This window comes from Cydia splendana, chromosome 14, assembly GCF_910591565.1.
Source record: "Cydia splendana chromosome 14, ilCydSple1.2, whole genome shotgun sequence".
Classification (NCBI taxonomy): domain Eukaryota; kingdom Metazoa; phylum Arthropoda; class Insecta; order Lepidoptera; family Tortricidae; genus Cydia; species Cydia splendana.
In genome coordinates, this window is record NC_085973.1 from 6179872 (window position 1) to 6202357 (window position 22486).

General features: G+C 40.2%; 2 protein-coding genes and 1 long non-coding RNA gene across 6 annotated transcripts in view; 1 reads left to right on the forward strand and 2 right to left on the reverse strand.

Moving 5' to 3' along the window:
- Positions 1-14055, reverse strand: part of LOC134797123 (spectrin beta chain) — an 81574-nt gene extending 67519 nt beyond the window's left edge. The window contains exon 1 of the mRNA XM_063769361.1: positions 13824-14055. The gene's annotated coding sequence lies outside the window, so the exon portion shown is untranslated. The remainder of the gene's footprint in view (positions 1-13823) is intronic.
- Positions 5223-14091, forward strand: LOC134797128 (uncharacterized). Its single transcript, XR_010145043.1, has 2 exons — positions 5223-5387; positions 14049-14091. It is a non-coding gene; the product is annotated as an uncharacterized LOC134797128 (long non-coding RNA).
- Positions 14092-17753: 3662 nt separating this feature from the next.
- Positions 17754-22486, reverse strand: part of LOC134797107 (uncharacterized) — an 87597-nt gene continuing 82864 nt past the window's right edge. For 3 of the 4 annotated variants that reach the window (XM_063769340.1, XM_063769339.1, XM_063769338.1), the window contains 3 exons: positions 20217-20386; positions 19572-19929; positions 17754-18407 (listed from right to left, as the gene is read on the reverse strand). In XM_063769340.1, coding sequence (XP_063625410.1) covers positions 18055-18407; positions 19572-19929; positions 20217-20386 — 881 coding nt within the window. In that variant the 3' untranslated portion in view covers positions 17754-18054. The remainder of the gene's footprint in view (positions 18408-19571; positions 19930-20216; positions 20387-22486) is intronic. The other variant, XM_063769337.1, reaches the window with a different exon arrangement.

Sequence of the window (22486 nt, forward strand, 5' to 3'; positions counted from 1 at the left end):
CATACAGTAAGGCAAATTATAGAGAAATATACTGAGTACCAGCTAACATATTACATAGCCTTTATTGACTACAGTAAAGCATTTGACTCTTTAATACATTCAAAAATCTGGGAAGCCTTAAAAGATCAGGGAATAGAACACAAATATATAAGGATTATAAGAAATATTTACAAACACAGCTCAGCATGCATTCAACTAGAAAAGAAAGGCAATATGTTTCAAATACAAAAAGGCGTGAGGCAAGGGGACCCCCTATCACCAGCACTTTTCCTAGCTGTATTAGAAATGATCTTCAGAAATATGGAATGGGATGATCTAGGAATAACAGTAAGTGGTCGCACACTAACGCATTTGCGATTCGCGGATGACATTGTGTTATTCGCAAGAACATCTGGTGACCTAAACAAGATGGTTAATGATCTAGCATCGGAAAGTGAAAGAGCTGGACTGAAGTTAAACCCTGAAAAAACTAAAATTATGACTAATGGCAAGAAGGATCCTGTAATAGTGGACCAGAATCAAATATCTTATGTGGAAGAATACATATATCTTGGGCAATTGATGTCTCCAGAAAACAGTATAAAGAAAGAAATTCAAAGAAGAATAGCGAACAGCTGGAATAAATACTGGGGACTAAAAGAAATAATGAAGGACAAAAACTTACACATATCAACTAAAAGCAAGCTATTCGACACATGCGTCCTACCTGTACTAACATACGGAAGCGAAACATGGGCTCTAACAAAAGCCATGTCAGGTAAACTTTCCATATGCCAGCATGCGATGGAAAGAAGTATGATAGGAATCAAGAGAACGGACAAAGTAAGAAATAGCAACATCAGACACAAGACTAAAGTTCAGGATATAACTAGAAAGATAAGAAGACAAAAATGGAAATGGGCTGGTCACATAGTCAGAGGAAAAGACAAGTGGAGCAAACTAGTCACACAATGGTACCCAAGAGATGGAAACAGAAAGAAAAGTAGACCAAAGAGAAGGTGGGACGACGACATAAGACAGGTCGCAGGAACAACTTGGGGTAGAGTGGCCACAGAAAGGCCAGAATGGAGAAGACTGGAGGAGGCCTTTGCCACCTGGCAAACGGACACACAGAAATGGAAAAAAAGTGAAATATACGAACATGAATAATGTATTGTCCGACTAAAGGCTAATAAATAAATAAATAAATTAGTCCTATACATTTATGTATCAATGTGGCTACAGATCGTACCGGTAACGCGTGCATATCTATGTATAGGCTAAGCTACAGAAAGCGGTTGTTACGTCGGCGAGTGCATAAGACATGGACTGGATTCGGGGGCACTGACCCCGCGCAGCGGGACTCAGGACTCCATCATCGGAATATTAAACGCGAACTTACTTTTGTCGAACTTTTGAAAGTATAAAATAAGCGATGGAGTCCAAAAGATCAAACGGAACACAAAATGATGTTTTATTAGAATTCAAAGAAATATTCTTGAAATTGGCACTTTTTTGTAGAGCTTTATAAACTGTAGAATTCTAGTAGTAGTAAGACAAATAAGGTAAATATTTCACACTCACAACTCAAATACAATAACGCTTGGAACGGTAACAAAGGCGTCTTGATAATCGACTTTAGAAAGGCCCTCGTCTGCACGCCCCCGACAATTGTTAGCACAATTAAAGCTTTCATTGCTCAACCGTGAAAGGGCTACGAGCGGTCATTTGTTTGTGGCGTTCCAGTTCTTTCGAAACTCGAGTTATGCCCTTTAAGTTAAGAGTTCAAATTGAAACGGTAAGGCTCTCCCGTAAAATATGAAAACATCAAACATACTGTGGAAAGGTAGAGAGACCCAATAGAGAGTAAAGTGTCATTCTATGGAACTTGCTAACTATGTAAACAAAAGTCACTATAGTAAATTCACCATTCTTTGACAATTTCAATATGGCGGTTTGTTTAGCAAGTTCCATATAATGACACCTCTCTCCAGGCGGGTGTTATGCCTGGGGACTTCGGTACACTGAGATTTGTTCAAAGGTTAACTGGAAGAGATCCCTTGAAGGGATAAGTTCGCCTTTGTACTAATGACGAATGTTATTTTTCCTGTTTTGTTTTGATTTTTGTACAATAAAGTGTTTTACTAATACTACTACTACTATTTGTTCAGAAGATGTATTTCTAGAAACTGACTTATTGGAACTCCGTAAGCGCGATGTTAACGTGCTAGCGCCATCTGTTAGGTATAATATTGGGGCACGACTTTGAACAGTGACAGAGACGCCACAATAAAAAAAAATGGAGAGGCAGACTTTAGTAGTTTATTGTCTGTTGATTAAAAAGTAGATGTTGACGTAATATTTTAAAATCAAAAAGCTCGTGTGACAAAGTGAACGCAAAAGCAAAGGGATTTATTGTTATTTATAAAACTGCTTCCGCATAGTCGATGAAAAAAAACCAAAGAGTATTAAATTAGATTTACTTTGTATTAGTAAACACTCCTCCAACTTTCTTTTTTATTTATTATTAAGGAACTTCCTTTATAACTTATAACTAACCAAAGAGCACGTTCACGTTTCTCACAGTTCGCAGTTTGGTTCTGTATTAACGCGGCTAGCACGCCGTGCTATATTTAGATTTCTATAAAAACCCGGTTGAATTCCGAGGCAGCCGTAATCGAAGAGATGTTTGAATATCGAAGGTACCAATAGGGCGAGCAATTTGCTTTCTATTGAACTAGGTGCCTCCGGTTCTCATGCCCTAAATTGCTAGCACTTGAACTGAGCGTCTTTTGTTTATTTTCCTTGACTTACGAGTTACGAACCAGAAATGCCTATGAAAATGTTAACGCTCCAAATCTCACGGCAGCTCTTGTGAATCGACCTGCGTGACATCATTGCAACAGAAAAACAATATTCATAAACTGTTATTAATAAACACCTATTATAAACCTCGAAACTAGCAACAAATGAATATATCAAGTTATATATTGATGCAGTTATGCGAGTGTTAATTTAAGTCAATTAAATTCCAATCAATTCCATGTCGATATCAAATATTCGGAGCACAATGATTACCTACATTATGTTACAGAACTGGCATGTCTCAGGGTCAATTGTGAGGTCAAGAGACGAACTGGGGGAGATAGACCAACTTGATAAGGCAGACGATATAATGATACCCGAAACGTTAAAATAACCGGTTAACGATGCCAAAAATTTACGACAAAAACGTAAGTCGATTGAAGAGCGTTAAACGTAATCAAATGAGAATTTTATCGCACGACTAATGTCTCTAGTGATAAAGTAAGATAATGCAGCGTGATATGTTAATCGCTATTACGGAACGGATTCGCTTTTATTCGATCCACGTAAAATGCAAATACGATCCATCGTGACATAGGTGACCGATCATGGGCCGGATTTAGCGCGCGCCCACGTACACTAACAATACGAAGAGTTTTATATAAAACCAAGTACTGCCCATGGCCACACGAACGTGCAGTCCGATGAGATCACCTATTCTTTTTTGCCTTTCATTAACACATTAATGGGGCAAAGTATTGTGTCTACTCTGAGTCATTCGAACAGTACCTCGAGTATGATAGTACTGATGAAAAACAGAGGTGGTTAGGATTCAACATGTAACGCTCATATAATTTTAATTCAGAAGCCCAGTTTCTCTTTTACTTACAAGATAATGAACTTAGCTACGATATATTAAGTCTATGTGACGTAGAAAAGAATGATATCACGTGCTATAAACAAGTCAAGCGTTTCCTAACTTGCATCGCATGATGTCAGAGACCATATGCATCAGATCATTATCACTTCATTGAGTCTGGGCCTTGGGAAGTGAGCATTTATAAAGTAAACTTACAATATGTGTATATAGAATGTGAAGCCGACATTTTATATACGAGGCAAATCGCCTGATGGTAAACAATTACTGCACAGAGTTGCAAGTGTGTTGGATACGCACTTTTCTTGAAGGTCACATTTTCGTAGTTACGTTGCAAAAAAAAGTTTGATGGATAATCATGACAAATGATGTTACATGATTGAATCCATCAATGCTGTGAATAATTGACAAGCAATGATGGATCAATCGATCATCTTTACAAGCCTAAAACGACGCATTGCGAACTTTACACGAAAGAACAGAGTTGCTTTAATGTAGCTTTAATTAATTTGGAAAAGGAATAAGGAGAAAAAGAGACAACTCAAGAAGGTATGGATGAAAACTCTAAGCCGTAACTAAGGATCACTGCGATGGATCCTCTAGTACAGCGGTCGGCAACAAGCGGCCCGCGAGCCGCATGCGGCCCGCGAACCTCTCGCTTGCGGCCCGCGAGTCTCCCTGGCTATTTCGTGTGTAATATTGACAAACGTCAAAGTCACAATTATTACCAAAGTGCGGCTCGCGCCAACTTCGTTAACTACTATGTGGCCCTTGGCTACTAAAAGGTTGCCGACCGCTGCTCTAGTCTAAAGTCTAATAATTTGGTTGGTTAGAAACATGTTTAAAAATGTTCCATTCACAGCTTCATACTCGTAAGAATTGTTTTCTTCGATCAATAGTCGTTATCTCGATGGATCTCTGCTGTTTCGATTGACAGATATAAAAGCTTAATAATTTTCACCATTGTCACTGCTCACGTCAGCTCACGTCGCACTCATCAATAATCTGGACGTGGCAGGGTGCGGCACAGAGCCGGGAAGTCTGCCGTCTGCGATCAGATGTTGCATGAGGTCACGAGGTCGCAATGCAGTAATGTGGGATCGGTATCGAGATGGAGAACTCGATGCAGTTTGTCTCTATGATTCGATTATGATAGCAGTAGATACGGATATTGTTATAGAGAGGGATTTTGTAGCACAATTTCTTAGACAGGTACAGTCCACGGTTTTGAGTTATGTACCATTTCGTACCTGTCAGTGTCTGTCAATGACGTCAATATGAAAGCCTAGATATCCCATATTATTGTCACTGTGACAAAATAAGAAATGGGGCAAATATAATTCAAATTTCTTGGTCATACTTATACCAGGAGTATAGACATACATACTCCTTTCGAGGGAATATTTGATCTGTATAAATTTCACGTGCCCAGCAGTGGGACGTATATAGGCTTAAATTATAAATATTATATTATTATATAATTATATAAATTACACTTAATAGAAGTAAGTAAGTTGGTACATGTCGAATGTTTTTCCTCAAATGTAAGTAGAGAAAGAAACATGACAGACTTAAAGAAAAGGTCCGTCTCGACTCTCGCTTGACCTCGTATTTAAAGAGCTCTTGTACCAAGCTTCTCTCGGTTCAGTCAGTGTTACAAGGTCGAACAAGCAGAATAACACACTATAACAATAGCGTCATCACTAAATCACCAATAACATAATGAGTAAGCTGTTACTAGTAATATTTTAGCTTCCGCAAACAACTAACCTAAATCAAATCTCCCAACTATGATGTCAGAGTTTTTTTTCGATGTTTTGTACAAAATACCACATACCGTACAGGACTATCTCATCGCATCCAAAGCACAACACAGTTTTCACAGTTAACGTCACTCACAAGGTTTTAAAGTACACGGTACTGGGGTAAGGGTACGCGCGGCCGGAGCGAGCCGACTGTGGCGATATCGATCGCGGTCCTGGCGCCGACCCGCCGTATATCCCTTGTGCACGCACCCTCCCCTCTACCACCCTTTTTGATACACCTTCTGTGGCGATGAATTAACGTTGAATGAAATATTAAAACAGAAAGGAGACAGATGGTTGACGGATCTTTGTTGATTTTTAGGAGGATGACCTAATGACAGAATCAGCGGTTTGTATACCGTCTGTAAAATATGTAATTCGGTCGGGCCATTACCCATCCATTACCGCATTACTGATACTCAAGAATTACGATCCTATACTTTACTGATTAGTTTGATATTTTTAAACTTACGCGGCACAATAACATCTATTGCCTTCCTTAAAATTTTAATCGCGCTATCTCTTTCACACGATTTAAACCGCTCAATTCCTTTTAAAAGTGTGTCTATAAAATTTCTTTACAAAAGTTCATTGAACCAATATCTTTTCGCTTTCGTCATTCATAAAACTGATGATCGTCACGGTTCGTTCGAATATAAACCTATGAACGTAATCTCACATTATACGGCCTTGTGTTCTACATAGCGATACCGTACCTACTCTACCCTAGCCGACATAGAAACTGTTTTAGCGATATTGAATTGAATTGAATTAGAGACGGGATACGGACATAATCAAGGTTAATGAAAAGATTAAGTAGCGACAATGCTTTTGAACTTTGACCTCTATTTCATTGGTTATAATGATGAGCCAACCGTCTGCTTCAATTTTGTTTGACAAATTTTAAGGTTTTTAAACAGCACAAGACGTTTTCGTTGACAACAGATGAAGTACTATGTGTTTGAAATTCAATCCTTACAAGAAAGTATTAAACAATCTATTCAAACTAAAGCCATGTTTCCTTGATGCCATGTTGCAACATTATGGGTACCTAGTACCTACATAATTCAAACTGTCTAACATTTTATTATAGATTACAATGTTATCGTGGCAACATTGAACGACTTGGAAACAGGAAACGGGTCTAGTCACGTTTTATTTAAGCACTAGAATTCCTAGCACCATGCCTGGAAACTTGCAGCACCAATAGTGCATCGTATCGCATCAATAACATGGTTTAGTAACACCCGCTCTCTCTAAATTCCACAATGAATGGAATGTTCTCATTCCATTACATCTCATTTTTCATCTGGAGCGTGCACAATCAAGTATAAAAATATGGGCGTGTTCAATCTTCTCAAAAATAGGAGCAACATTTTTACATCGATCTTAGTAGGTATCTAGGTACTTAGGTAAGTACTTACCTTCTTAGTTGAGAGTACCGAACGTTTTGTCTAATGCTTAACAACTCGAATTCAAAGTTCAAAGGTGACATAATTCTTCGCTGCTAAAAACTATTAGGTATTTCATTTATAAATTGATTCTAATAAGAATATTTTTTGTCTATTATTTACGGTGGTGTCTATAGCTCCAATCTCCGATTAACTATATAGGTAACATAAAAGCAATCTTAGCCTAGCACATATACCGGCAAACGGACGTAATTTCCTGCATTTCTTTCTAGCAAAATGTACGCAAAGATTCTGATAAGAAAGTCTCTATACCCTATACCTGTCTAATGTCTGGATATCGATAGACCCCATTTGCTTTGCCCGTCGATCTATCCTTTTAAAGATATACCTACATATGGATATTGTATTTCCTGTATTTGCGGAATACGTCCACAGTAGGGCTAAGCCAGCCGGGACAGGATTCCTTTCGCACGCCGCCGGCGCCCGCGGCACCGCGCTCCAAAGGGACTTTGAGGGCACCTTTGATACTCGCATGAACGTGACATTGAGTAGGCTTTCAGATCCTTAAAAATGAACGCCTTTTTACTAGCTTTTTTCTCTTGAAGATTACTGGTTCTGTTTTGCAAGTTGTGTTTAAACTTACGCAAAATAGAAAGACAAGTTGCAAAGGCGATTTCAACTTTTAATTATTTAATTAAGAAAGTAGCTATCTATGCATTATAAATCATCAATATTCATCTTAAAAAAATCATCATTTCAAGCATTGGACAATAGTGCATGAGCATAGGTGTCAGGTGTAATGCTTTCCCCCAAGCGGATACTATCAGATCAGTACCTGCAGTACCAGGGGCCCATTTCTCGAACGATACGTATATTAGTCTAATATTATTAGTGTGTTTTCATGGCAACCCATACGATTTGACAGTTCGTGGACTAATAATATTAGTCTAATACCGTTTGAGAAATGGGCCCCTGGGGCCTATTTCTCGTAACTATTAGTTTATGAGTTTATTAGTTATTAGTTACTAGTGTAAAAATTACAAGTATTCATATTTTATGTTTCTCAAATATTTTTACTAGACTAGTCACTAATAGTAGCGGACTAATAATATTATTGGTGTAGTTTGGCTTAATGCATCACCACCCTTGCCATTTGGCCAATTAAAAAAAAAACTTCCCGCGTATTGTTGCTGTCGTTTCACTTGCACTTTTGCGCTAATAGCGGGGTAACTCAGAGAAACATAACATTATAATAAAAATGGACCTAAAATTGACGGTATTAAGAAATGATCCATATTTTCTGGCCATTTAACCAAATCTGGAAACATTTCCTGCACAATAGAATTCACCACTGAATTTGCAGCACGACATACACTACATTTCGAAATACCGTGCATATCGGCCACTGCGTGGTATTGGGCTTCAGTGCCCATCCAGTAACAAGAATCATTAACTTCGACGACAAAGCTTGATTTCTTTCATTGAGCCGGAATTTCTGAGCCGAAACTCATTAAATGCAAAGGTCCCTTGAAGTATTTCGTAGTTATTCCTCGGAAGAAAAACTCTTCGGCGACGAATAACTATTATTTCGTCGTCTGAACTGTCTGAATCTGACCACATTTTCACAAATTGGTTACTAATAAATATAGCTAATAGTTTTTACAAGCCTTTTGAGCTTAATAGCTTTACGCATGTAATTTACAAGTGTAATTATTAGCGTACTCTTTTGTGAAACCAAACAGTATTTACTCTTGTTATTATTAGCTAATATTTATTAGTTGGTGACTAGTAGCTAATAATTTACAAGTGTAGCTTCGAGAAACGCAAACTTGTAAACTTGTAAAAAGTATTAGCTCATGGACCAATATTATCAGTCTAATAACGTACGAGAAATAGGCCCCTGGGGCCTATTTCTCGTAACTATTAGTTTATGAGTTTATTAGTTATTAGTTACTAGTGTAAAAATTACAAGTATTCATATTTTATGTTTCTCAAATAATTTTACTAGACTAGTCACTAATAGTAGCGGACTAATAATATTATTGGTGTAGTTTGGCTTAATGCACCACCACCCTTGCCATTTGGCCAATTAAAAAAAAAACTTCCCGCGTATTGTTGCTGTCGTTTGACGTGCACTTTTGCGCTAATAGCGGGGTAACTCAGAGAAACATAACATTATAATAAAAATGGACCTATAATTGACGGTATTAAGATATGATCCATATTTTCTGGCCATTTAACCAAATCTGGAAACATTTCCTGCACAATAGAATTCACCACTGAATTTACAGCACGACATACACTACTTTTCAAAATACCGTGCATATCGGCCACTACGTGGTATTGGGCTTCAGTGCCCATCCAATGTAAAGTAACAAGAATCATTAACTTCGACGACAAAGCTTGATTTCTTTCATTGAGCCGGAATTTCTGAGCCGGAACTCATTAAATGCAAAGGCCCCTTGAAGTATTTCGTAGTTATTCCTCGGAAGGAAAACTCTTCGGCGACGAATAACTATTATTTCGTCGTCTGAACTGTCTGAATCTGACCACATTTTCACAAATTGGTCACTAATAAATATAGCTAATAGTTTTTACAAGCCTTTTGAGCTTAATAGCTTTACGCATGTAATTTACAAGTGTAATTATTAGCGTACTCTTTTGTGAAACCAAACAGTATTTACTCTTGTTATTATTAGCTAATATTTATTAGTTGGTGACTAGTATCTAATAATTTACAAGTGTAGCTTCGAGAAACGCAAACTTGTAAACTTGTAAAAAGTATTAGCTCATGGACCAATATTATCAGTCTAATAACGTACGAGAAATAGGCCCCAGGAGCAGGGCCGGATTAAGCATGTCGGGGCCCCTAGGCAGTGCAAGGCTCGGGGCCCCCTACAGTCAATTCTGTATACAGCATGTTCAGTTGTTCAGTACCTACAGGGAAATAAGTTTGCGTTTTTAATTTCAATCTTCAGCCGAGACGATCCGAGTCTAGTCAGAACGATGTCTTTTTCGCTCTTATTGCTTGGACATAAAGCTTTTTTCTATCAATTTTTGCCGATTCCGCGTTGCGTCAAGTGTAGGAAGAGCCCTTTAGGCTTAAGGCCAATCCCCAGTGCAATACCAAAGCTGTGAGCTTGAGCGTCACTTTCCTATCTAACAATGGCAAATTTTAAGCGAGGCTATGCTTAATTTTGCGAGACTGAACAACGATTGTCCGACCATAAGACAAAACGCCGAGCCACATGATTAGAATCAACCTAGTAATAAATAATTTCCATATATTAAAATTATTAGAGTTAGAATAAGATAAGTCTGCAACGATTTTGATAGCACACGCAGTGCAAGTGTTATTTTAAACGTCAAACTGCTATGAAATTATGACGTATAAATAACACTTGCACTGCGTATCCTATCAAAATCTTTGCAGACTTTTCGTGGTCTAATTGTATACATTTACCAGTCAAGCTAACATGTAGATAAAGGGTCAACCAAAAAACCTACCAAAAACGCGAGCGAAGCGAGCGCGAAATTTTTATTAACAATATCGCAAATTGTGAAAGCCTCTTAAAAGGCCAGGCCGGGTACCGATCTTCACCTGGGCCTAAAAGTCCGAAGTGAGGCGAGCTTTCATACCGCGAAGTCAAAGCCGTGCTTCAGGCTTCAGGATAAGTACATAGTTGAGCAAAGACACGAACCAAATTCCATTGTATTAAAAAGCGAGACTGCAGGCCCAGCTAGGCGCAGCGAGGCCAAAGCCTAAGCTGAAGTAGAGGAGATGAGGAACACAAACCAATGGTAAATTGAGGTAAAAAGTGAGGCTGAAGTGAAGATCGAGCTCAGCAATCTCCGCATTGCTTGACAAGCCCGAAGCGTCTTTTAGCGAAGTGAGCTTTCATGCGAGGCCAAGCTACTGAAATCAATATTGATATTTCTTAAAAAGCGACGCCGAAGGCTGAGCTGTAAGGAAGCAGCGCTCTGACATGAACCAATCGTCGAAAAAAGGTCACTTTTGTGACGCAGTTTTACATACATAAATTTTGTATGGATCGTCACTAAACTGACACCCCAAATTCGTCTAAAAAACTGGAGACACTTTTTTTCTTTGTTTTCATCAATAGTCCTCGTGAACTCGTGATTCTGAGTCGAAATAACCCAGAAGTTGTTGGTTGTTAAAAAAAAAGGATATGTTATTTTTTTTTCAGAAAACCTTTCTAACAGGGGCCCGTTTCTCAAATGCTTGTAACTTGTAATACAAGCGGATGTCACTTTTTGACAGCTTTTGTTAGAAAGGGACTTCCACTTGTATTACAAGTTACAAGCATTTGAGAAACGGGCCCCAGGTACGCATATACGCCCCGTAAACTGTAACGTATTGCTTCAATTTTATTCCAGTTACATTAAATTCAACAATGGATCAAAAGAAAAACAATAACAAAAGCATACTCATTATTATTAAGCAACAATTGTTACTCGTGAATTTTGACCCTATGAAACATAATTTTATTTGGTGCGAGCTGAGCCGCCGGGGCCCCCTAGCCGAGGCGGGGCCCCTAGGCAGTTGCCTACTTTGACTTAGGGTTAATCCGGCCCTGCCCAGGAGGCAAATAATAGGGTAGTTGACTACTAGTCAAATCAGTTTCCTTTTTCAAACTGTCAAAACGATTTAGCTACTATGGAATTCATATGAAACACTAGTATGTGACGTCACAATCAAATTACCTACTCTTTATAGTTTTATACGGGTTTTAAAATAGATACTGTGTCTAAAAATAACTGCTGCTACGTTGTTCTATTAATCTTCTGGTGCTTTATTTTTATTTCATGCATGGTGTAAAATAATTTATTTTAAATACAGTCAAATACCCTATTAAATGCCAATTGATCAATTTAGGAGAAAACTGACAATTGTCAACATTTTGGCAGAAATTGAATGCAGAGGCTACTGCGAACATTGAAAATGTATATTTCAGTAGACAGATACTGAAATATGCAAGTCACATAACAAAACTTTTATTTCGGTATTCACGGTAGGTCCTCAGACAGCAATGGTAGAAAATATCAGAGACGGCATAGGTTTAAAGACGTGCTTTAAGGCTGATTTAGACGGCGTGCGAACTCGCATGCGATTTTAGCTACATTGCGGACTGTTAGTTACGTCCAATTCAACCGACCGACCAAAACCCTATGAAACTCGCATGCGAGTTCTCGCATCGTCTAAATAAGCCCTTATTAGATTGGTATTTAAATAATAAAGGCCGCTAAAGATAAAATGTTTTTGCTGGTCCTATTTAGATACACAACAATAGTTTTGTTTAGAAGGTTATGCAACAAAAACAACTTATTTTTGGCCTTCCTCATGTACAGATTGTATTCTCATGATGACAAAGACAGACAAAGAATGAAGGACTTTGGAGCAGGATATCTGGAACCAAAGGACTTTAAAACGCTACCCATGAGCTCCATCATCCGACACATGGATATGGTGGGAAAAGCTCTTGAGTAGTTGACGGATCTTTTGTAGGGGGTAATTGCACAAAAGACCCCTATGGGTTGAAGTGTATCCGCAAGGGCCCCCGAAAACAATAAGATAAGATAAGATTCTCATTATGACACAAATCTTTTATAAACCTTATTTAACAAACCGAATGAAGGCACTGAAGGATGTGTCAATAGAAAAAACCGCAGAAACAAAGTTAATTCTTAAAAATCTTTGTTATAGAATTGTTTTGTAAATCCGGCACAAAAATTAAGACAAGACTACAAGATCAGTGAAAAATTAGAATTTTCCGATGTACAAGTAAATTTATTTCTGTCAGGTTTCTGTATGTACTGAACTAATGGCCGACTAAGCTTCATAGTTTTTTAGTAGTCAAAATTATGGAAGTGTCGGTGCAGAAGTACTACTGTACAGAAAGGAAACTTCCTATAAATCGAAGTTTGACAGCAGTTCAGGATCAAATCATGCTGTCCCTTTCTATCGCTTTCCCCCTATCCCTTTTGGCTATTTAGGGTTGTCAAAATTAAGGTCATCTTAGCAGTGGTCGTGCACGCAAAGGGACGTCAAGTTGTGTCAACCTCAAAAATTGCTCCGAGCAATGCTGAACTGAACAGAGCCGAGTTTGCCCGAAGGGAGGAGTTTCGCACCCCTGGTGTCGTACTTTCGGAAATTCTTACCCTATACAGAACTTGCATAAATTATCATAATATTAGATACATTGCAGGTTGCAATGTCAAAAACCCTTTCCTAGAAAAATACATTCATTCATAACAAGTTCAAAATGGAATTCATTATTAAATAATACTTTAATATTGTAAACATTGAGGGGCCAAATGATGTGAAAACTTGGCTGCTACCCTATGACCTGTTAATATTCGGCTGCACCACACCCTAATTAACAACACCTTGCCACTCCTCTGATAAGCTCAAGTGTTTGATAAAATAATTACTTTGCTGTGTTATATTACAATGTATTTAACATCTTTTGAAAAACACTAGTAGCATTGTGAAATTTAGGTAAATAGAATAGAGTTTTAGAGTTATAGATACCTACAAATAGTTTTTTGGTGGTTTTGTTGTCCAACTCGTTCATGGTGTTCATCATATTTTTTAGAGAAATCTATGTTTTCTTAGTGTTTTATATATTTAGAATACGGTAATAAAATTATGACTTAGATTGGTTAATAATATTCTTGTTTTTATTGACATGTTTATTACTGATTGAGTACATAATGCTATTTAGGAAAGAAACTTTATACTAATGAGATTTCTCCAAACTGACAAAAGCCGGGAATAGCACTAGCAAGAAAACTAAAAAGAGCAGTGTCCAATTAGTTTGCCCGCTAAGCCGATTACAAAAAAACTCGTCGCTACTTCGATCCTTCTAGCCCAAAATGGACTAGAGTAACTACTTATTGAAGCCATATTAAATTACCACGTACCTTAAAAGCCCAGTAATGTTCTTCTCACACAGTCGCACTCATAAATTCGTCGGCACACACAAAATCACAAGATGCACTCACTCAACTGTACTCAATCCAAACTCACGGCACAAACACTTTATGAACAGTTTCCAATGGGATTATCAAAGCATTGAAACATAACCCGCACATTTACGGAATACTCAACAATAATCACAGTTCATATATTTTTCGTCCAAATTTCAGCCGTCACTGCGAGAACGAACACGGCGTCGAAGGCGAGGCAAAAGATCGTCGCGAAAGCAAGCATCACCTTTCCGCCCAAGTCATAGATAATGCAAAAGAGACTGGACAGCTCGCTCAATGCATTCAGTGACTTTTGCGGTTCTGTTCTGTCGTGGTTCTGTCACAGTAAGCAAAATTTTAATAAGGTACGTGAGTGAGTAAGTACGTCAATCGTCGTTAGGTTTTCATAAAATACAAAATAACGATAGTTTAATATTTTAAACAAATATTTCTTATTTAGGTACCTATACAATTATATTATTTATTTCATTATTATTTTTATAATTAATTAAATTATGCCATAACTACCTATTATGTCGTGATAAGCGTTATAGTATGGTTCATTTCGCCGTATTATATCGCTTATTACAGCTCTTTCTGGGATTCCGTCCTCAACTAGGAAGGAAAGGAACCCTTATAGTTTCGGCATATATAAAGCCCCTGCTACACGGCAGCAGACAAGCCTACTAACCGTCTGACCTTGGTCTGTCCTTGGTGTGTGGGTCCGTCTGAGTTGTCTGGCTAGACGGTGGCAAACCACAGTGTGTTCAGAACTCGCGGACGGACAACACGTATTGCAAGCGCACAAAATGGCCCCTAACCTTTCAGAAAGTTGGCGTGGCATTAGTACCTACTCAGTGGCGTATGGCCCTAAGGGCGGCGTATGCCACCCCTGGCGGATTGTATTTTGTTTGTCTTCCTTCACTTCTGGGGCGGCAAAACTTATTGGCCGCGGCGCCAAATTTCATAACCTACCTACTCATACTAGTGCAATGACAAAAAAATAAGTTTTTGGCAAAAAAAAAAAATTTTGGTACAAGCCTTTATCGCTGACTGTACTTTTATTTCCAGAGGCAACTAATACTCGTCGAGACAATTCTAAAAACCCCAAACACAATTAGGTCGCGTTGTTCTATCACAGGGTTCCTATGGCCACCTCCTGTCTCCATCATCAGATCAGCTCTATGGTACCATAATAATGCATTGTCACCCGACTTATATATGTATGCAAATTTTCAGCTCCATCGGAAACTAGAAAGTGGGTCTAATTTAACTTGCAAGATTTGACCCGTACAAACATATTTACATACTTACGATTAGGTATATTGCAAGTTAATAAAAAGTTTGTAAAAAAAGAAAAGGGTATATGAATGAAACGCTGGCTCAAAAAACGGCATTTGTTGAGTCATTTCAACTTAATGAATTCGCTTGACTACGCTACGGGGAAATACATAACTTTCTGAGAATGAAGAGGAAAGTATTTGATAAATTATTAGAAATGCTACTGAGTAACCATGGCATGGCTATTAACCACACGAGCGCACACGGCGCGTCCTTCGAGCGAAATGGCCTAGTGCGGTCGGCGTCAGGCGGCTACACGGTTCCGGACCGACCGCTCAGACCGCGGTCGCTGGCGCGCGCTCGCATGCCAAGGGCGTCCGGAGGTCAAACGAAATTTTGTCGGTAACAACTGTCTACACGGTCCGGGACAGACCAAGGCCACGCGGTTTGGGGGCTTGTCGGCTGCCGTGTAGCAGGGGCTTTAATGGTGTTATTTACTGTTTTAAAACTCGTATGTTGACATTTTGATAATTTTAACCTAAGTTGTCTTTGACTTGAGTGTCTACTGCTAACATCGAAAAATCGTTATTTGCCTCTCTAACGCTCTTGCATATTTGAGAGACAGAGAGGCAGATAACGTTTTTTTATGTTGGTGGTAGGCCCTCAGGCATCAATATTCTTAAATAGTTTGATCTTGTCTGTATCTTCATAATCTTTGATAGAATGATGTCATGCACCGGCATAGTTTAGTGAGGTGCAAGTTACAGTTGTCTATGGTGTTGGGTTTTTATTTAATCGATTTTTGGCACAGCACTACTCCGCAACAAGTGTGTTGCCAGTTGTAATTTATTTATGCGGTTTTGGTTTCCCTATTTGCCGCTAGATGGTATAAAATTCAATATTAGAAATTGTGATGTAATGTTTCTTGTTTTTCTTTTTATGTGGATTTAATAGAAAAATTAAATTACTTTCACTTAATGTTTCAAATAACTTCTTCGTTGCTTACCTCCCGTATAATGCTTCACGTCAATCACGTCGGCTACTGTCCTTTCCTTTCAAGGAGGGCCACTAGGGCCAGCCAACGAAATAATAAAAATGTACCTACTTACCTAAGTGTAGTACGATACCAAACATGGCCTAGTAGCTTAACTGATGCAGAATTGCAGATATCAATTTCTATATCTTTATAATATTTCCTTCACCATCCTAACAAACAAATGACAACTGAAGATAATATAGGAAGTAGGTAATTGTAATCGAAATAAAAGTCGATAATTGTATTGTTCCATTTATTAATTTAATATAAACTTGTAAAGGTATAAAAAAACATCCATCGTCTTTAAGAATATATCACAAATAAAATAAATACCAATTTAGTTGACAAGGTATCATCTATTGTAGGTAGAGTTATTATAAGTAAATATGTACTAATTATTGCTTAACTTAATTTATATGTATTACGAATTTAACCTCGAGGAAGTGCTAATGAATTTTATATTAAACTAAATCCCACAACCAACCGAACAAATACCTATAAATGTATGCTTGAAATGTCAAAGACATTAATTCAAGACTTATAACAAGTAATTGCCAAAAGCACCTCCTCAAATTACATGTTCATAAAGCTTACTAACTAATAATAAATAAACATAGGAAGTACAAAAAAAATATTTAAAAACCTTTGGAGGTAATAGGAGAAAGTCTTACATTTTGAATTTGAAACTTACCGACATTAGGTATATTGGCTTTAGTTCTTTTCTTAAAAAAATTTGTTACGATTAGCACCAAAAAAGTACATTCATCGTAGTCGTTTAATAATTCTATGAAAATATGCTTGTATTGTATGTATTTTCTACGGCTATATTTCAGCTAACCATTATTTTTTCAAAATAGTACCGTGACAAGTCTTTGGAAAAATAGACTTTACAGATAGAACACCTTAATGGCATAGGAAGATAGCTATCCGAGATCTGTCATATATTTTATTATCTGTAACATAACAAGTACCTAAACTATAAAAACTGGTGATCCATACAAAATTTCAGTTTATTAATGTTGTAAATCGTACTATTAGCAGTCTTTATTTTTTACTTGTTGTGGTTATACCAAAGTCCAAATCATCTTCTTCGTTACACAATCTTCCTTTTTGTAATTTAAACTTTCGTCTTCACATTCAATAGGGGGTATTACTGCAACGTTCTGCCGCCAGAGTGCAGCACTAGCACCCATCGTAAACCATATAGTAACTTATACATACTGTGCCTTAAGAGCCCATCAACGTGCACACTAGCGCCACTGCTAAATAATCGTGATTATTTAAATTTAACGACAGGTATTTAAAAAAGGAGTACTGTATTGTGTATTTAATTTAAGTACCTTTTGAATACATCAAACTAGTTTTTATGTTGCTGGATTCGTCGATCTAGGAAGTCAAAACAACAACGGCCGTTTTAACTTTGGACGCATAGATTGAAGAAACATAAAAACTAGTTTGATGTATTCAAAAGGTACCTACTTAAATACACAATACAGTACGTAGCGGCCCCGTTTTTTAAATACCTGTCGTTAAATTTAAATAATCACGATTATTTAACAGTGGCGCTAGTGGCACGTTGATGGGCTCTTAAACTGTTTTTGACAAGTTTTCACAGACAAGAAGATATGACATTGATACATCAAGGCGGTTTGTTTACAAAGGGCCTACCTAGAAACGCGAAAATCGAAACTCAGCTATCTGCCTCTTTATCGCTCGAATATGCAAGAGTGATAGAGAGGTTAGATAACAAAATTTAGACTCTCTCGCTTGCGGTAGACCTTCCGATTGTGAGTAATTGTGGTAGTGGCGCCCCCTACGCAGAGTTATGTGTATATTCCCTATTAACTCAACAATTCACACAAAGAAACCTTAAAACGCTCTAGAATATGGCCAATTATTGCTTGAAGACGAATGATGATCTAAATACGGGCTATCAGTGAGCAATAGCTTACTGCCACTCAAACCAGAACTGGAGCTCTCACTAGAAGAGAACATGCTCTTGCTACCCGTGTAGAAAGAGAGGGATGTATGCAGCGGCTCCCTGCCTAGACGCCTTCTCGCTCTGATTAGCGAGACGAAAGCTACGGCGATCGCGCACAGGAATATGACCCCTAACACGCAGAAGGCAAGAGCCATTTTGCCGGGCGAGAGGCATATGGTCTTGTCGCCCGGAGAGAAGCCTCGGATCAGCTCGTTCTCTTCGCTTTCTATTCTTCGTGAGCCTGAAATTAAAATACGATTGCATATCATTATTTTATTCCTTGATGTGATCAAATAAGTAAAGCCTGAGTAATATATGATCATTGTCAAGAGGACGCTGTTATTCTCATGCATGGGTGACCGTTCAATATTATGTAGTATGAAAAAAATTGTTCCAGTGAAATTCCGCAACATGGCGCGTGATCATATATTCCTGTGGGCGCAGCACGGTTCCATTTTTATCGTCTATCACTATGCGCGTCCCTTTCGCACTTACGTACTTGTTAGAACGTGACAGGCATGGTGACAAGGGATAAAAACGCGACCGTGCTAAGCCGCCTGGTCAGGCTTTAGGTACATCATTCGTTTCAGAGGGCCTACCGCGAACCACGTTCGACGTGTTGCCTCCCTGTCACACTTACGGACGAATTTACAAATGTGACAGAGAGGCAACACGGCGAACGTGGTTTGCGATAGGCCCTCAGTAGCAGGGGTCTAGCCAATATGACAATCGTACATCGACAAACACCAAACGGAAAAAAAAAAAAATAGGATTGACAGATGCTACGAAAAGTCACGTGACTATTTCCATACATTATTTAAGTTTCGGTTGGCGTTTTGTATCAACGATTGTCATTTTGGTTAAGCCCAGAATATATGTTGGAGAAAAATTAAAACATCAGGTATTTTATAACGCCAGTAGCCTCCTAAGGCCAAGCCATGCAAATGAAAAATCCAAAAATTTCCACTGAAATTTGAACCTATAGTGTAAGAAATAGAGTTGATTTTGCGTTGTTGGAAAACTGAACGAAACACAGCAAAAGCGACTCTGTTCCATTGAATAATTTTACGGTTTAGACTCACTTGTTTTTAGTCACTCGCGCGACATGTTTCGGAGGCTCTCCGAAACATGTCGCGCGAGTGACTAAAAACAAGTGAGTCTAAACCGTAAAATTATTCAATGTTAGTATGTCTCACAACGGTTTAAATTCGACTCTGTTCCAATTGAATAGGATTTAAATTTCATCGAGACGTTTTATAGGTGCGCTCTCACTCGACGATGCTCATCTTAATAGACTAGATTTTTTCCGAGGACGCCTTGTTAGGTGTAGAGAAACTAGCTAAAAGTTTTTGATTACTAGTTTCTACGAAAAAATACAGTGACTTCTAAATATTCTTTTACTCACCTCTTATAGAAGCCTCATCCTCCAACTCAATATTAGGCGCCAGCACCTCAATACTGTTATACACCTCCAACCTATCAATGACAACTCCTTTAGCGTCTTTATCCAATCTCGCTTTTCTCAATAACCCCTCCCTCGTCTGTTGAGGCCTTTGCAAAGCTTTGCAGTCCACAAGCGGACATTTTCCTTTGCATAATTCTATGCCGCAAGTTAGATGTAGTTTTGCTCGGTCAGGGAACTTGAAAGCGGCGAATGTGGTGATGGCGTGTTGGTACGTCATTATGTTTTTGAACATCAGCTCTGGGTCGGTTTTGGCGTGTTTGAGGTTGAAGTTTTCGTCCAGGTTTCGCTGCGGGTCCACCTGTGAGCAGACAAAAATTAAAGTAAGTACACAGACAATTGAACGCACAGACTCAGGGGCCGTTTGCGAAAGTTTGAATGGTGATGGACAGTTTGGTACAACCGACCCATTATTATGCGCCAGGTCAAACAAGATCCGTTATTTTTAAACTGTCTAGTATACCAGGTACCTTTACGGCTTTTTGTCATACCTGTGCGAGATAGATTTATAAGGTTTACTATTAGATTTATAAGTTACTTGTCCAGCACTATCGTGGTGTTTATGGCGAATTCGCTTTGAATTCTTACCGGTTCGAGATCAGCGAAGTCTATCTCCGTCCCTTTCTTATGGCGGTGGATGGAGGGGGTCGAGAAGATGGACTCGTCGATGGGGCAGCCGGCCTCGTCGAGGAGTTTCTGCGAGGCCTCCCCGAGGCCGTCGTGAGCTACGCAGTTGGTTATACGGAGACCGACTCCAACTGAAAAAAAAGAGAATATTAATACCCACACTATCAGGAGGCCGCTAATTGGCTCTACCAGGCGAGATCCGTTGGACAAACAAAGAAACGGCCTGCATGGAGACCAATGAATTACCGTCGCAATCCTAAGACGATATATGAGGGGACGACTAGAAAGAAACGATGATGAAGCGGGACAACGCTCTAAAAGATGTTAATCAAACTTTATTAGGTAAATACCTATTAGGTGAACTCTTCAGTTAGACTCAAGTGTTTCATTTAATCTATCTTTAAAGGAACATTGTTCGTAATGCACCTATACTTGCTTCTTTGCAGCTGCGCGAGAGTAGGTATGTCAGTACTACACTGACTGGAGGGGACTGGAGGTGCGTCTTTAAATAGCTACGACGAAATACCAGGCAGCATGCACTGGAGCTTTGTCGGCTGCCCCACCTCGACCGTGGCGGGTTCACTAGTTGGCGAAGCTAGGACCAACTCCATCCAGCTGACTCCAGCAGCTCGGCCGTTCACTATCTTAGCAGCCAGCGTGCACTGAATCAGCAGCTTTGCCGGCTGCCCCACCTCGACCGTGACGGGTTCAATAGTTGGCGAGGCTGGGCCCAGCTCCATCCAGGTGACTCCAGCAGCTCGGCCGTTCACTATCTTACCAGCCAGCGTGCACTGGATCAACAGCTTCGTCAGCTGTTCCTACTCGACCTGGCGGGTTCACTAGTTGGCGAAGCTGGGACCAGCTCCATCCAGCTGAGTCCAGCAGCTCGGCTGTTCACTATCTTAGCAGCTAGCGTGCACTGAATCAGCAGCTTTGTCGGCTGCCCCACCTCAACCGTGACGGGTTCACTGGTTGGCGAAGCTGGGACCAGCTCCATCCAGCTGACTCCAGCGGCTCGGCCGTTCACTATCTTACCAGGCAGCGTACACTGGATCAGCAGCTTTGTCGGCTGCCCCACCTCGACCGTGGCGGGTTCACTAGTTGGCGAAGCTAGGACCAACTCCATCCAGCTGACTCCAGCAGCTCGGCCGTTCACTATCTTAGCAGCCAGCGTGCACTGAATCAGCAGCTTTGCCGGCTGCCCCACCTCGACCGTGACGGGTTCAATAGTTGGCGAGGCTGGGCCCAGCTCCATCCAGGTGACTCCAGCAGCTCGGCCGTTCACTATCTTACCAGCCAGCGTGCACTGGATCAACAGCTTCGTCAGCTGTTCCTACTCGACCTGGCGGGTTCACTAGTTGGCGAAGCTGGGACCAGCTCCATCCAGCTGAGTCCAGCAGCTCGGCTGTTCACTATCTTAGCAGCTAGCGTGCACTGAATCAGCAGCTTTGTCGGCTGCCCCACCTCAACCGTGACGGGTTCACTGGTTGGCGAAGCTGGGACCAGCTCCATCCAGCTGACTCCAGCGGCTCGGCCGTTCACTATCTTACCAGGCAGCGTACACTGGATCAGCAGCTTTGTCGGCTGCCCCACCTCGACCGTGGCGGGTTCACTAGTTGGCGAAGCTAGGACCAACTCCATCCAGCTGACTCCAGCAGCTCGGCCGTTCACTATCTTAGCAGCCAGCGTGCACTGAATCAGCAGCTTTGCCGGCTGCCCCACCTCGACCGTGACGGGTTCAATAGTTGGCGAGGCTGGGCCCAGCTCCATCCAGGTGACTCCAGCAGCTCGGCCGTTCACTATCTTACCAGCCAGCGTGCACTGGATCAACAGCTTCGTCAGCTGTTCCTACTCGACCTGGCGGGTTCACTAGTTGGCGAAGCTGGGACCAGCTCCATCCAGCTGAGTCCAGCAGCTCGGCTGTTCACTATCTTAGCAGCTAGCGTGCACTGAATCAGCAGCTTTGTCGGCTGCCCCACCTCAACCGTGACGGGTTCACTGGTTGGCGAAGCTGGGACCAGCTCCATCCAGCTGACTCCAGCGGCTCGGCCGTTCACTATCTTACCAGGCAGCGTACACTGGATCAGCAGCTTTGTCGGCTGCCCACCTCAACCGTGACGGGTTCACTAGTTGGCGAAGCTAGGACCAACTCCATCCAGCTGACTCCAGCAGCTCGGCCGTTCACTATCTTAGCAGCCAGCGTGCACTGAACCAGCAGCTTTGCCGGCTGC